The 16387-nt window shown below is 38.5% G+C and overlaps 2 protein-coding genes across 2 annotated transcripts in view; both read right to left on the reverse strand.

Moving 5' to 3' along the window:
• ZNHIT6 (zinc finger HIT-type containing 6) overlaps positions 1–2401 on the reverse strand; it is a 32685-nt gene extending 30284 nt beyond the window's left edge. Inside the window, exons 1-4 of the mRNA XM_075156203.1 lie at positions 2273–2401; positions 618–683; positions 423–529; positions 252–337 (exon numbers count right to left, since the gene is read on the reverse strand). Of these exons, the coding sequence (XP_075012304.1) occupies positions 252–337; positions 423–529; positions 618–683; positions 2273–2340 (327 nt within the window). The 5' untranslated portion in view covers positions 2341–2401. The remainder of the gene's footprint in view (positions 1–251; positions 338–422; positions 530–617; positions 684–2272) is intronic.
• A 1263-nt stretch (positions 2402–3664) lies between these two features.
• COL24A1 (collagen type XXIV alpha 1 chain) overlaps positions 3665–16387 on the reverse strand; it is a 149707-nt gene continuing 136984 nt past the window's right edge. The window contains exons 54-60 of the mRNA XM_075156204.1: positions 11829–11864; positions 11708–11734; positions 10575–10640; positions 9644–9812; positions 8137–8246; positions 6791–7006; positions 3665–5105 (exon numbers count right to left, since the gene is read on the reverse strand). Of these exons, the coding sequence (XP_075012305.1) occupies positions 4959–5105; positions 6791–7006; positions 8137–8246; positions 9644–9812; positions 10575–10640; positions 11708–11734; positions 11829–11864 (771 nt within the window). The 3' untranslated portion in view covers positions 3665–4958. The remainder of the gene's footprint in view (positions 5106–6790; positions 7007–8136; positions 8247–9643; positions 9813–10574; positions 10641–11707; positions 11735–11828; positions 11865–16387) is intronic.

Consider the following 16387-nt stretch of genomic DNA (forward strand, 5'->3'; position numbering starts at 1 on the left):
AGCAAGAGTGGTCATGCATCAATTTGTACACTGTTTGCAATTCATTCTTCTAAACAATTGGACATAGCCATCAGCACTACTACTACAGAAACCTAGAGACTTCTTTTCATTTCTGGCTCTAAAATTCAGGATCATTCATACCTTCATAAGAGAGGTATCAGCTCTGAAATCTGGATTGGGACTGCCTCAGTAAGAATTCAAAGGCAGTCAACCCTATCTCCAAGAGACCAAGTTGCTAATTTAAAACTTACAAGTTTTTTTGTTGTTGGACTATGCACAGTAGGATGTCGAGCAGCAGCATCAGCTGTCCTTCCTACATCTTCCAGGAAACGATAATCTGAAGGTAAAAAAAGAACAAGGAAAAATGTAGTGCTAACCTAGTAAAACCAATGAATTTTAAAAAGCACGAGGAATATTCTTACCACTCAAAAGGTTCAAGTCAGTAAATTCATTTACAGAGACAAACGCTGTTTTATCCCTGACTCCATTACAGCTCAGTGCAAGCTTATGCTTCTTTACACACAATAGACTGAAATGACAAAAAGAAAAACATTAACACGCCATGTTCAGCACGAGTGGGGAAAAAAAAAAAACCAATTAATTCAGATAAGAGATACCTGCATGAATATTTCATGCATCGTGGACATCTGTACTTAGCTTCCTCTTCACTACAGGTTTCACATCTGAAAGAAGTAAAAAGTACCTCTTAATAAAGTGGCATCTTTGTGCCTGACTGGCCTGGGAAGGTGCCTGCTCAACAACCAGGCACTATGCCATCAATCAGCATTTTCAGGAAAAGTTCTCTGAACCCTGAAAGAAGAAAGAGAAAATGCAAATACCCTGGATTAGATAAGGTGGTAGACAAAATAACGCAAGCTATGGGGAATATCTCCAAACACATATGGGGGTCTTACCTGTATTAAAACACAGTGCAGATGCTTGAAAGAGAGGAAAAAACCCCATGTTGACTGCAGAGTTGGAAGCATAGCAAGGCTGTATCAGTTTATGCTTTGTGGCCTGGTTCTATCAGTGCTTTTCTCCATTTAAATCACCTGTAACGTGCATTGTACCATGCTGGCAGATGGAAAATAAATGCACACTAAAACTTGAACACTGCATCCCATTTTTTCAATGAAACAGAAAAAAACATGCTGACCTATAGTCACCAAAACTTCTGGCTGTTAACAGTGCAAACCCCAAAGTCAGGGAACCTCTCAGGCACAACGTGTAAGCTTTATGAACGTAGCTAACAAATATTAACTCATTAAAAAAAAATTCCTCTACAAATATAATCTTCTGCTTTTTAACTACAGAAACAACAGATGTTTCTCCTATTCTTGGGAAAAAGTTCTTGATACGTTAACTGAAACAATCGTCACTTTTCACTTATTTTAACTCCGGCAAACAGGAAAGGGAAATAACCCTCCCCGCACATCAGTGAAGTGTTCAGGAATGGCACAAACCCACCACTTTCAACTCCTGGAGGAAAAACGTAAGGCTCAAAACGTTGCTGCTCCTCTCCCCACCACGCGCTCGCTGACAGCGGAGGTGTGAAGGACCAGCTCAGCAGTACCATCTCCTGACGGGCGGCTGGCTCTGTATACCGGCAGCACGAAGCATTGTAAGAACAGAAGAACAGTGTTTCATACACTGCGAAACAGGAACAGGCAATGCTCCGAACAGGAATTCCTTTTCTCTGTTTTTTTTCACTCCCGCAGTGCCCAAGGCACGCCGGCCGTTCAGCTGCAACGCCAGAGGGAAAACTGCCGGGCGCCTCCCGCCTGCAGACCCCAACCACCACGCGGAGGCAGACGCTGCCCCCCGGGACAAAACCCGCCCCGCGCCCGGAACAGCCCCCTCACTCATAGGAAAACGAAACCGCCCCGTACCGCGGCGGTAACGCCCATCGCAGAAGCCGCTACTCCCCTCCAAACACGCAGAGGAGCAACGAGAGGACGCGGGGGCCGCAGGGCAGACGACAGCGATCCCGGCGATCCTCGGGCACCTGCGTTCCCCGGCGCCCCGGCGCCCGCCGCGGCGGGGGCGGGGGGGCAGGCCCGGCCCGCAGCAGGCCCCGCGGAGCCCCCGCGGCGGCGGCGTTGCGTGACGAGAGGCCGGCGCAGCCTTTCCCTTCGGCGGCCCCGAGTTTTCGCGGAACCCGAGGGAGGCGCTCCCGGGGCCCGGCCGGCCGCGAGGCTCGGCGGCCACGGGCTTCTGCAGGAGACGTGAGGGCGCTCTCGGGTGCCGTCCGGCACCCTGCCCTTGCCCCTACCTCTGCAGGGACATCTTCCGGCCGCCCGACGACCGCCGAGGGCTCTCGGCGCCTTCCTCCTCCGCCATGGCTGCGCGGCGCCGCCTCCCCACGCGGTGCCCGACGGGGCCTGGCCGGGGCGGGCCCGGCCGCGGCCTTTCCTGGGCGGCGGCGCCGCCTGGCGGCCCTCGGAGGGCGGCGGCCTCACCGTGTGGGCCGCGGGCCGGCGCTGCGGGGCCTTGCGGGCGCCGCGGGAGCCCGGCCTTGCCCCGGAGCAGGGGAGCGGGACCCCGCTCCCACCCGCCTTAGGCTGGAGCCGGCCCGCTCCCTGCGGCGCTGAGAGCATCCTGTAGCCTTTAGGCTTATCCCTCCTGCTTTAGGCTGTTTCAAGGCCCCGCTTCCCAGGTGCTTTTTAATGGATTTTTAACCATGAAAAATAACAATTAAAAGGGATAAAAGGATTCTGACAAAAACTCTTGTAATCTAGCGCAGGACTTGCTCTAAAATTAAGGGTAACAGAGTAGGTGACCACCTCAGAAACCATAAAAAATTAATTGCGGAGTACAGGTACTTGTTAACATTGTGGGACAAAATTGTACGAGATCTGTGAATGCCTTCAGGAGCTCCAGTAAAGATGTCTGAATAGAAGAGGCTTTCCAAAACACACACTGCGCCATATACAAGTGTACTGTCAAACAGGATGCATTCAGCCAGACGTTCCTGGCAACCTCCAACTCAAGCGATGCGGTACGTTACTATCTGCCCACGTCCTGCTGCAGAAGGGCATTGTGCTGTCTGCATGGGATGTGCGGTTTTGCCTCAATTACTGAAATACAGACATTTACGTCTGAGCAGCCTTATGATACTTTAAGCTATTTGTTTTTGAAATACATAATTTCTGAGACACACTAATATAAACCATAAATAAAGGCTATAAAGAATTTCCAAAAATAGGACAGAGACTAATAAAAATACACATGAAGCAGAATATTTTCTAAAAGATTACTTTCTTACAAAGAAATAATCCATTTGTCAGAACGCCAGCTCCCCAGCCAAACTAAGAGCAAATGACAACTGATTCTCTCAGACTGTAACGATCTCGAAAATGCAGAAAGTGCGAAATTTTCTCTAACCTTTATCGTCACTCTGTAATCTTGCTTTGTCTTTGGTTTTATCAGATTTTCTCGCAGGGAACAAAACTGATGCTTCGCTATAAAATGTAAAATGGGATGTACATGTATGTTACCTTGTAAAAGTAAACACTGTCACTCTCGCAGTATTCCACGGCACGAAGCGTGTGCATTTCCCCTTGGTAGAGGAAGCATTGCCACCTAACAAGTACCCTTCTAGAGGATTTTCATCGTTGCTAAGAATGAACTATACAATACAAAAAAATAGTAAAAGACAAACAGATCGCTTGGAAGCTTATTTTATTGTACTTGGTAAGCATGGTTTCCTGTGGATCAAGACAGTGAAGTTGTTTGAACACTCCCCTTCTCCCCAGTGTAGTCTGGTATCATCTTGCCATGTACTACTGGAATGATAATAGATAGAGACATATCTTTATAAAGAGTGCTTTTCCTAATGGTAAGATTGTTCTCTTTTTAATAAAAAAACATGGCTGAACATTTTAGGCTTAATTTAAAACAACTGAAATGACCTAATAAGGCAAAAAAATGGGATTTCTACGTTGATGAAATGCTGATTATAATTTAACAGCAGCCATTCAGAAGACATGCTATAGTAGATTTTTTTCACAAGTTACAAAATATATACACAATATGTCATCTTAAGATGCCTTTGGCATTCAAAATGTTAACTGAAATACAGAAGCTATAACTCAAAACTACTGTAGGTAGCTCTTCTACAACGATTTTTACAATAGCTGTAAAGCTAACTGTTCTGACTATATCCATCATATACAATGTGCTGTCTCATATACCATTTCCACAACAGTACACAAAAATATTTTAAACAAGGAATCCACATAAATAATGTTTTCATTGTAGTGACGTATGTGACCAACGATTTAAAATAAGTACCTTTACAACAGAAACATATCCTGATGTAACCAGCACATACAGTCTGAAAGATAAAAAGGGATTCAAATAATCTCCGATAAGGCCACAAGCACCTTGTGTTATGAAGAGCATCAAGGCAACATGGATAGGAAACACAAAAGAGGTAGTGTGCCATCTGTTAAGATGCATGTGTCCACAAAGGACTATAATAAAACAATGTTTAAGAAAAGAAGACGTATTGTATGGTGGCATAATTCACTTTTCGTATATAAGCTATTGCACATGTAGGAGCATTAACCAGTATTGCTCCTTAGTATTGTATGTCTCCAGCTTTCCTCGGGATGTTTTTTTTGCAGTGCTCTTAAAGAGATTGCTAAGAACACTAGAGTCCTGAAAAATTCCATATTCAGATACTCAGTTCCAGGAAATTATGCAAGAAAGCACCGACCAATTTTTTTTAAAATCCTTTATGAAAATTGTTGAGTCTTTTCTTTCTTTCTTTCTTTTCTTTCTCAATGCCATTTCTCCTTAGGAGGAAGTCTTTTTCTTCCTGAGGTTCTTTAACCAACACTGTTTAAAACGATTCTTCAGTTTCCTAGTAATTTTGCCTGCAATGGATCATTACTTTTGCATTCAATCTATGCAGCAATTCCATGTTGATGCAAAAAAAAACCAGGACAGAAACCTTAAAGGAAGCACACTGAACCACTTTCTATGAAATGCTGCTGTCCTGGTTTGAGATGAGGAAGTCCATTAACTTGAACAACTGGAAGCTGACCAGTGTCCTGAGTGTGAAAAAAGAACTGTGTCTTATGCCAGCTGCCATCTTCAATCTGCAACACACAGAAGCAGAATATTAGATTCATATCAAAGATGAGCTTCAAAACACAAATGGAAATTGTGCTTAAAGAATGAGAGGAGGAGGAGAAGTGTACAGAAACATTTCTTCTCCCAGCAGTTCCTAAAGAAACTGTGTAATTTAACAAATGCCATTTCTCCCATGCAATACCACGGGTACTCCTGGCAAAACTGTAATTATAAAAAAGCCCAGCCCAGAATCCAGCTGGAGCGGATGCAGACACAGTACAACACAGCTCAGAGCAGAGCGCCTGTCACTTTGCAAGCAGTCCTGGGCTCATATAGACTCTTAGATCTCTTGCTAAATTCACCTCAAATCTGAACAGTAGGTCTCAGGTTATGAACTCTACAGGCACTTGAATGACTTTGTCCTTGAAGAATAATCATGGGGAATGAAAGCTCCATTTTTGCCATGAACTTTGTATTGATTATTCTAATCTTTAAACATCTCAGTAAAAACTTGATACCTCATAAAAATGACAAAATAACATTATAACATTGTCTGAGGCTGGGAGTGCCTTGATGTTTGCAATCTCTCCATTCTTAAAAACCATCAAGTACAGTCGACACCGCTGAAAAGTGAAATCCCTGCAGAGGGGGAAATGTGTGAGATTCTGCAGCAGATCTGTACAATAAATCGTATCCCACAGAAAGAGCGACAGACCTTGTAGAATCTCACAGAAAAATGGCACTTCTCAATAGCCGTCACTGTATGCCTTAATTTTTCTCAGGGATTAAAACAGTCCCAAACAGACTGGGAGGTGGGGAGAAGGGGCTTCGATGGCCATACCTTAGCTGCATGACACAGGCTACAGCATCTCATTAGCGATGCTAATAAAGGTTGGAAGCATAACAGCTTCGAAGTGCCTCAATAAAACCACTTTCTGTCTTGAGATTAGAAATCTCACTTGACACCCCTGTATTGATATGGAACCAGTCTCACGTCTTACATTACTGTAAATGAAAGCAGAGCTATAAAATACTGGAAGTGTAAAGTGCTTGTCTACTATATTTCATAGTGTTCTACCAAGACGTTTACCAAATTGCTCACATCTTGGTGAGTGGAATAATCTAATAAGCATTAGAAAATTAATAAACTCTTCCAATTATTCCTAAACACAAATATGATTCAATATTTTAGTTAACAATGGAGTCCATTTCCAATCATCATTATTTTATTAAATAACCAAACAATTGACTCATAGTCAATGAATTTAAAGATATTCAGTTGTCCAAAAAATAATTTCCAGCCTGTTTGAACCTGAGATTTTGTGTTAGATAACCTCAGCAGAACTCTTACTGAGGCCTGAATTTTCATTTTGAGAGTAACTGTTCCTAAAGTTACCTGGAGGACCTCCTTATTTCTGTTCTGATCTCTCTCCATTGTCTTAGTAGAGTCTTGAAATACATGACACTCAATGCGAACAGGAAGTATAGATACCCTGTATTACTGCAATTACTGCAACACCTACGTTTGACTAGGTGTTGAATTCAATATCAAAAGGTTGGCATATAGAGAAATATGCAGAACAATCTAAGAAGTAAGCTTTAAGGGATGTGAATCTAAATGATTGTTATTTATTTGCAGAATGTTAAATAATAATGTCTAAACAGTAACTCCATTATGGTTTTAATAATGCTAGTGCTAAAAAATATTTACCATGCATTCATCCATAAGCACCTTCGGTTCAAGTAGCGTATTTGCTTTAAGTATTTGACCATTCCATCCTTTGAAGCTAACAGATGTTTTCTGGCCACCTACTTTATTTAATCTCCACATTGGTGTGTTCAGACAATGAACTGTGATGCTATGGGTTGCTTCTGAGCTCAGTAAATGAAGGAAGTTCATCTGCACTTTTCCAACGCCGAATTCCAGCTAAGTTCCAAGAGAAATGCATCGTTAGACTTACAGCTATGCTGGACTATGCTGAATGGCCACAGCAACGCAAAGTGACATGCACATACATGTATGCTGTTCAAGCATGAGAGCATGTATACATGTTTATATATTGGGATCAATGCCAAAGAGCATGATTTGTATTTTTCAGGAAAGCTGTTAGGTTCTATTATAGTGATTACTATAAACAGAAGCTTTCATAGGACATTTTCAAAGCTTAAATATAAACATTTGCTAATGCTTACAACATTGTTGAAACACAGCTGGGCAGAAAACACTATTTTTAAATAAGGAAACTGAAACAAATGATTATGTGATTCAAACAAAGATACTAGCAGCAGCAGCGTTTTAACTGCAGCCACATCATTCTGGTGTTTAGTCTTCTTAAACCACAGATTCTGGCAATACCTACATTCCATTAAAAATCCAAAAATTCATAAGTATACTTTGATTTTAGACAGAAAATATAGTTACTCATTACTCAACAAGAATTTCTCCAAGACTAGATCATATTCAGGGATCTTCCAAATGTAGGAATGTGTATGGGAACTTTATGGTATTTTGGATGCTCTTCAATGCTCAAGTGTATATGCAAAACTCCACAAATACGAAGTTTCTATTCCTAAGGGTTTAAGGACTACATGTAAAGAGGAGCATGGACTAATGATATAAAGGAAACCAATCTCTGCCTAATGGCATTTAAAAGTAGCTAAGTGTTGAAAAGTAGTCATAATTTTCTGCCTTCCCATTGCAATGACCTCAGCATCTCTACACTTAGCTGCCCTGGGTGATGAGTTACTGATGTAGCTTAGAAGCATTTCAAGCTTATTTTTATGCCTTGTATAGAAAACTATAATAATTTCTATAGATAGAACAAAATAATTCTATCAGCATGGAAGGTGAGTAAACAAACAAAGTGAGAGTTACACTAACATATATTGTCTCCAGAAAATCTGTAACTTCTGTAACAGAATATATAACATGTCCTTCCACAAAGATGCACATTAAAAAAACCCTAAAATCTAACATCTTTTAATGAGTTAAGAAGATAAGCATTCATTTGTTCAGAGTTCCAGCACAGATAGTGTCTCTCTGGAAGCAATGCATACCTTTGTCACAGACAGCGGCGTTAAACATGTCTGACCACCTGCAGTGAAGTTGCAGAAAACTTCAATGGCATCAGAAGGACATCCAATATTTGGGTCAATCCAGTATTTTCCTATTAGTATATAAATACCAGATGGAAAATAAAACCAAAACATAATTGTTATTAAGCAATTTGCTAAAATGTTCATACTTTTTGGCAAGTATTAGATATATTATCACTGTAGCTTCACTAGGAAATGAAAGAAAAGGAACATGAAAGTCTTTTCACTATTATAATTCTACTAGTAACAGATACTGAGCAAAATTATCATAGCCATTCAATTTTGATTACATATACAATGACTTTTGAATACTGTCATAGTTTCTCTTTTTTTTTTTTCTTGTTTTTCTTTTTCTACAGCTAAATAGTGAGAACAAACGGTATTTCCAGTCTGCTCTTTCTGTATTAAAACTTAACTTTTTTTCTTTGGGCTTGGCTTTATACAGAGAATATATTCGGGATATAAAATGTCAATCTAAATTCTCTTGCTCTCACAGCATTTTAAGATCCCTTCTTTCTCCACTGTCTTTCTCCCATCAGACACTTCTACATGACATATCCTAGTGATGGTAATAAGGAGTATTTGCCATTGTGAATCCATGGGATTTGGTCCAATAAAAGAAATAGGACACATGCAAATTATATCAGGATTTAGCTTTCCTTAATTTATGGTTAAATATGGGTGAGCCTGTGCTCTACAATTTATATGGGTGTGTGTAATCCTCTGAAGTGGAGGGCTGTGTTGGTGACCTCCGTGGCCCTAAAGGACTGAGATTTATTTAGGAGAGCACAGTTCTAATAAGGGTTAGGCTCATCTCTTCTAGAGTCTTAAAGAATTGATCCGTCCTTCTATATGCCATCAAACAGTGATTTCTCTGGAATTCTAACTTCATTTCCCATTTCCTCCTTAGCTTGTTAATGCTAATACTTGATAATAGGGATATTTACAGGTATTTATTATTTTATTAGCCACTCAGAAATTGAATTATGTCACAGTATTGACATTACAGGTTTAAATAATTATTTTTGATTTGAAATATTGATTCAGAATCTTCTGGGATACAACAACTGTCAGTGTATCTGACAGGGATAGTGTATTGTATGCAATTTTCTCATTAGGAATCTAGAAACTGATCCACACAAAATTCATTGCAGATTAGCTATAAATACTTGGGAAACTTTTAATCACAAAATTGGATTCAGTTTCAAATTTTTTGGACACACTTGTTTACTTTATATATATAATCTGTATCTAATATCTATATAATATTAGATAGCTACATACTTTCATCTTCAAAATTCAGAAATTTTATCTTAAATAAAGATAAAATAAAGATAGCTGTGACAGGCACACTGCAACAGAATATAATAAAAAAGTCTACACATTAGAATTTTGATGTAGAAAGTTACATTTGGAACACATTTCAAAGCCTAGTTGTGTTCAAGCTTTAATGAAAGTGGACACTTACCATCTGCCACTTTACGTTCACAATTAAGCAAATCCCTGCAGATGCGTGCTGGGTTATCCCGTGTGCCAAGAGGGTTCTTGATGCTGTGCAGTAAATTGCTAAGGTAGTGCAGCGTTTTGAATATCTCTGTACTGTGATCTAGTAAAGTTACTTCAGTATTCTGGTATTTCTGCCAAGGGCCGTTAGCAAATGTGTTACCACAAAGAAGTATCACAGCAACAGTATATGCAGTAAAAGTCAAATGGCCATTGAATAGCCAGACAGGAGTATTTATAATGCATGCAATCAGCCATATAAAACAGGGTAAGAATAACATATTCCAACAAACAAATTAGTACATTTTATTAAAATTATCAGACCAGTGAAGTTACAGGCAGGTTAAGATCATGCAAATACGTCATTATGACATGTTGACATAAAAATGTGGATACAGGAAAAAAAAGAAAAAAGAAAAAAAATTAGTGCATTTTTAAAGTATACTTAGCAGTTTCGGATTTTGAACAGTGAAATCTACTGTTAGACTTAACCTAGAAAATATATGCAAATGTATTTGACTTCACCCATGTAAGGAATTTTCTTGCAATCAGTGGGACCACGCACTTGCATATATGTCAGTACTTTTTGGATCAAGGCCTAAATGCCACTATCATTATCTGTGGCTGAACAGATACAGTCCGCTATGTGTGATAGTCAACAAATTTCCATTACTGCCAATCATGACAAAAAGGTAGAAATGCTGCTGTTTTTCTTAACTTCATTTCAATTGTATCCTATAAATCCTAGCATGTTTAATTATATTCTACAGTAATTACTTGCTATCCATAATTCATTTTAAATTAAGTCTTTGTAAACAAGCCCTGTTCTGTCCTCAAAAAATAGAATTATAATTGCATACCCTGTATGATAATGTAAATACATTGAAATATATTACCTCCATCTGCAGTGCGGCATTTGACTCAATCAAAGCTTGAACAGCAGCATTGATGTCCACTTGTTTCTGAAAAAAGAAAAGATATTTCAGAATATAAAAAGATGGACAGGAATATTCTAAAATGCAGGTGGTAAATTCTTTGAGCGCTGTAGCAACATACATGATAGCTCCATTATTTTGTCACTTTAGAAAATATTTCATTGTAAACACTTACTTTTAAAACAGGATCCTCCCTTCCATTTCCAAAAAATGCAAGCATGCATACAGAAAAAGCATATTTGATTTTTATTTATTTATTTAATGATCATACTCCTGGAACCTGGAAAAAAGATACTGTAATAGTTGTTACAGACTAACGTCCCAACTTATTCCTCCCAGCCATTTAATTTATATACTTAAGAAAACCAATCCAGGTAAGTGTGAAAAGGTGCTGTTCCTTTACAGAGAAGCACACAAAAAATATCTCAATCAGCCATCAGCAGCTGACAGATCAAAGTAGTCTTCATGATGCATGAACAAATACCAAGACTGACAAACTAGCCTCTGAACGAGGAAGCCAGTTTCTGGCGTATCTTCATTCTCTGCACTTTGTGTGATGTATATACCAGTCCCAGACAACAGGTTTATTTATTTTTAAAGAATTAAGTCACCCACACAAACATCTAGTTCTTACAATTTGTTCTCAGATTACATATTACAGCTTCAGGACACTTCAGATATTGAGTCTGTCCTAACTGGCACAATCCTTTAACAAACTAAATCTGTGTGCGTGTATATATATAGGGAGAACATCTGGGCCAGAAATAGCACAGAATTTTCTTTGTTATCTTTCAGAGTGTTCAAATGCAGAACAGGATAAAAACCTTTTAGAGTGTGATGGAGTTAACCCATGTCAAAAGTATGAGCATGTCCATGAGTGTTGCTTATTGAGTACTCAACAGCATGGCAGAACAGAACTGACAGTGCAAGATGGAAGGTTCAAAAAATGTATTACTGTAGTGATGGAAGTCGCAGAAAAATGTATTTGCATTTTATGTGCAGTGATGGAACAATCAATGCATTTGAAGAGGATCCTGCTATTTTCCCTTTCAAAAAAGGACTGTATTGTAGGTTAGGGTTGTTACAGAACTTACTCTTGGTCCTGGTGGCCCAGGTCGTCCCTGGAAAATGGGAGAAACCAGATATTAGGTGCTTCACATGTTTATATAATGCAATCACAACGAACAAATATAGGCATGTTTTTTATGCACTTACAGGTGGCCCTGGCTGGCCCTGAGGTCCCTGAGGCCCCTAGAAGAAATGGAGGTAAAATACAACAGTTACAGATGAACATGTCTGCTTTTATATTTTCGTATTTTTTAAATCACAAATTGTCACAATGCGTACAATGAAGAAGATGTGATACTGGTTTTGGTAAAGCTGTAGATTATTAGTTACTATTGTTAAAGTACTATACTCTGTTAACGTGTGAATATTCCTGTTAGAATTGCTAGGTTGTCTGGTTACTTGTTTATCCAATTGCTTTTGATATTAAGGGAACAGTAGAAGTTATACAAAATATTAATACATAACGTGCTATACATTGTGCCAGCATTATACGCATGTTGCCAATACAAATACTACAAGGGATGAAGGATCATAAAAGCATTGTAAATAATGTTATGGACAATTGTAAAAAACTGATCTGCTTTAGTCTATGCGTATCTGCTAGGCATTTATTAGCTCCATTTATTAGCAGTGTCAATTTTCAGCCAGAACATGTTACATTCATTATTGAACAGTGATCCTGCTGGCTTCCTTCATATTCAAGAAGTTATGCCCTTATTTCCTCATTATAAGGGGCATCATTTTAGTGTGTAGGGTGATGCAGTGGGGAGGAGAGGAGGAGAAGGAACAGCTACTTTTCCCTAGCTTATGGTGCCTACAATGCACGTAGTCTTAAATCTAAGTTTTAGGCTTGCCTTAGGGTTGGACATGGATCCTCCCAAAAACAATAACTCCATCTGAATTATCCTTTCTTTGCACAACTATTCACATTAAGATGGAATGATTATGAATATTTATTAATATACAGTGATACTTGTGTTTCTGTTAGATTCTCTCTTTCAATCTGTATATACTCAAAGCCTCTAGGAGCTGCTGTAACATAAACAATAGCAAGAACAATGACAAGGAAAAGACTAGATGGCAGTGCCTTAATACGAGTAAAAGAGAACAAGAAGGAATGAAAGGCATAGGCCAGACTTGCACAATGTATTAGAGTAAAACCTTTTAACATATCTGAGTTAATTTAAGCAAAACACTCTTCAGCCAGTGCTGCTTGTACCAATTATTCGAGTACGGTAAGCTGTTCCTCTTACACCAGTATGGTCACGCTAGTACTAAGTCTCTGCCAAAAGAGAAATAATCTTATCTGACATGGTCATGCTGACAAATATTGCAAAACTGATCTAGTCAAAGAGGTATTAAGTTGTAAATCACTTAGTATAGTAATAAGTATTTCTGCTGTAAGATTTCACAGCAAGATCTGCATGTCACTGCATGCTACAACTGCTGAACTTGGGCTGTGCTTAAAGCTGCCACCAGCAAGGGTAGCTGGAAATGGTTAAAGAAAGGCCAGATTCAATCTTAGATCGATTCATGTATATTTAAAAAAAGGATCTCAAAGCAGATAGGAGTGATTTAGTACTTAAGTCACTGAGGCTCCAAATTCATCGATTTTTAGAATAATACCAGCTGCATTTCGTACTATCTTTACACATATTCGTCAGGCAGAGCACATGGTAGCTGCTGGGGAATGCATCTGTCAGGGGTTACGATGACCTCCAGAGCTGCACAAGTCAAGTATGCCTGCACATCACCTGCCCTGGCCATGTCAGAGGGGCTCAGGGGCTGGATTTTGAAGGGTGTGACAAGTGGAGGCCATCACGTAATTCCTAGTACCAGATCTATTGCAACAAGGCTATGTTGAGGGACTGCAAATGACTTTCGAGACTAAGACCCGTGTTTTACACGTTCTTTGAAGAACAGGGGAGAATCAAAATTGAAGCCATTTCTGGGTTTTCAGGGAGATGGTCTTCTTATACTTAACTAAGACGACTTTAATGCCATAAGCTCTAGGGACTGTAAATATTGTCAACTTTTCAATGGATGCATCCTGACCTATTTATTTATGTTTCATCCACTTGTACTTATAGAAGGGACTCTAAGCCATCTTTTAGGTATTTACTGATATTTTGTAAAGACAATGATTGATGTTGGAAAATGGAAATCAAAGAATAAGTCATTTTAGCATATACAGTAGTATAGAAAACCCTGTAGGTTCTGTGGCAAGTACCTAGCTTGCCTTTACTCTTCTGAGTTTGATTATTTCCCAGCTTGAAATTTTCTTTGAAATCCTATTACTATTAAATAGGCATCAAATATTATTGTTGCTATTCATTATTACAAAACTGATGAGAGATGAGTTTGCAGAGATGACATTCACTATTTTGGGGTAGTCCCTCAGCTGTTGTAAATCAACTGGGTTTCACAGAGCTACCATGTTGTATACCAGCTGAGAAGGCTGACCTCCACGTTTAATTAATCAGATCAGCAACTCGGGTGCTGTTAGACTGCTGCAGGATACCTTCAATCCCATGTGAATATGGGATTATGTAGGTATGATCATGTTTGCTGAAGTATGTTTAGTATAAAATGAAAGAGAAAGTTTGAAAAAGAAACTCGAGAAATGAATTTGACAGTGTAAAGACATACTTGTTTATCTTGGGTCAGGACTTGATTATGTAAATACCAAGTCAAGGCAAGGCACAAAGTCTTCAACAGTTTGTCCCTAAGTAACCACTACCCTCTGATGAATAGATGTCCTTGTTCTGGGTGCTGAGATTTAGACATTCCAGTGGATTTTTCAGATGACTGAATGCTTCAGTTAATATTCTGTGCTCTTGGCATGTGTCACAATTTTAAGATCCCAAAAGTCGGGATGAGAACAGTTCAAATTTATAGTGGTTTCTGAGATAGAACTGAATATTTTAAAAAATCAAACACTGCACTGTTCCAATGAATTTAAGGTATTTTGCAAAAGAGTAATGTGATTTGTCTTGATTCACTGTCTCTTTGCCAATAAAACCCATGTGAAAAAAAGGTAAATATTGAATGCTATTTGTTAACTATAGTAAACTACTTTTGGGGATATTACATTTCTTAAATTCATTAAAACTTCACAGGGCTATATCAATTACCTTTACAAGCCTTTAAAATATAACAAGACTGTACAGAGTGTGTTGAAAATCCTGTAGAGATGTTATAAATGTTCTTTCTTTCTGTTGTAGAACACCAAAATAAGGTTAAGTTACACTTTTCATGGATTAAGTTAATTGCTAAATGTTTTACTGGAATGTACAGGATTACCTTTACAAATCTACTTAATTTACCCTTTGATCACATTAGAATTTAAGTGAGAAAAGTGTAATTCCAGTTCATAATAACAAAAGCAGAGAATAGAACAGTTAGTTTTAGTGTGCTCTTTAATTCTTTAATCACCTAATTTGATTGCTAGTACAGAAGTTCAAAGGCCAAAACTCCAATCTTTTTCTAATACCGTAAGGCCTCGATTTTACATGCAATGATACACATGCTTAACTTTGAAAACATGAACAATCCCAGGGACTTCCATATTTTCCATGGAATCATTTCTTTTGAAATTTTCCAAGAAACAGAAAGTATTTTTAACAAAAATGATTAATGTTAAGCTTTCCTGACCGCTTTTGTCATTTGGATGTTATGTCATCATATCTCAGAACCGGTAAAGCCTAACAACATCCTGCAATATAATAGTCTGATACACAATACAGTGTAGTAGCTGCCATTAATGATTGTAAATCTAAGATAAAAGATCATAATAGAAAATTACAGATTATGCCTTATCATCTCGTATTGTATCTTTTTTCCACCTTAAGGACAGTCATGCACTGGAACACATTGCCCAAAGAGATTATTCAATCTCCATCCCTGGAAGTTTTCAAGACCTGGCTGAATAAAGCCCTGAGCAATGTAGTCTGATCTCAGAGCTGATCCTTTTTTAAACAGGAGATTGGTCTAGAAATGTCTTGAGATCCCTTACAATCTGGATTATCCTATGACTCTATATTACAATTCATTATGTCACATGTCATGAAATTAAAAAAAAAAATTAAGAAAATGAAAACACACTTTCAGAAATTAAGAACCTAGTTTTCCTCTTACTCTGAGATAGGAATGGCCTCAAGATTATTAGAATTAAAAAGGAAAGTTCCCCAAGATGCCTACAGCAAACTTAGTTCCAAGCCTTAATTCTTTAAGCAGTTTTTAATATTTCTGATTTATTTTTCAAAACTTTTATAAGGCAGCTAGGTTGGAATTGCACACAGGTGGCTGCTAAAAGCAAAATACAATAAGACAAGAGAAGCTAAATGATTTTAAGTGAGGTGGGATCAAAGGCAGGGTAAGAGCAACAGGAACAAGATCACATTGGCCAGTTACTGGAAAAAGAACTAATTATAAACCTGTCATATAAAGTAATGTCATAGGTATCATTGTATTCATATTTGCTGTCAATATGATAAACTGACACTGGCTTTTCACATAGCCATTATTAATTGGAGGCTTTACAAGCTCTAACACTTTTCTTTTTTTCAATAAAATCCAACATTTATTAATGTACAAAAACTAATGTAATATTTTTACTGAAAAATGAGAGAAAGCAACTTCATAACCTATCAATGCTGCCTACTGCTGCTACAGCTGGCATACATTGCATGGACACTCCTCCTCAG

The sequence above is a fragment of the Calonectris borealis genome, chromosome 8 (genome assembly GCF_964195595.1).
Source record: "Calonectris borealis chromosome 8, bCalBor7.hap1.2, whole genome shotgun sequence".
Taxonomy (NCBI): domain Eukaryota; kingdom Metazoa; phylum Chordata; class Aves; order Procellariiformes; family Procellariidae; genus Calonectris; species Calonectris borealis.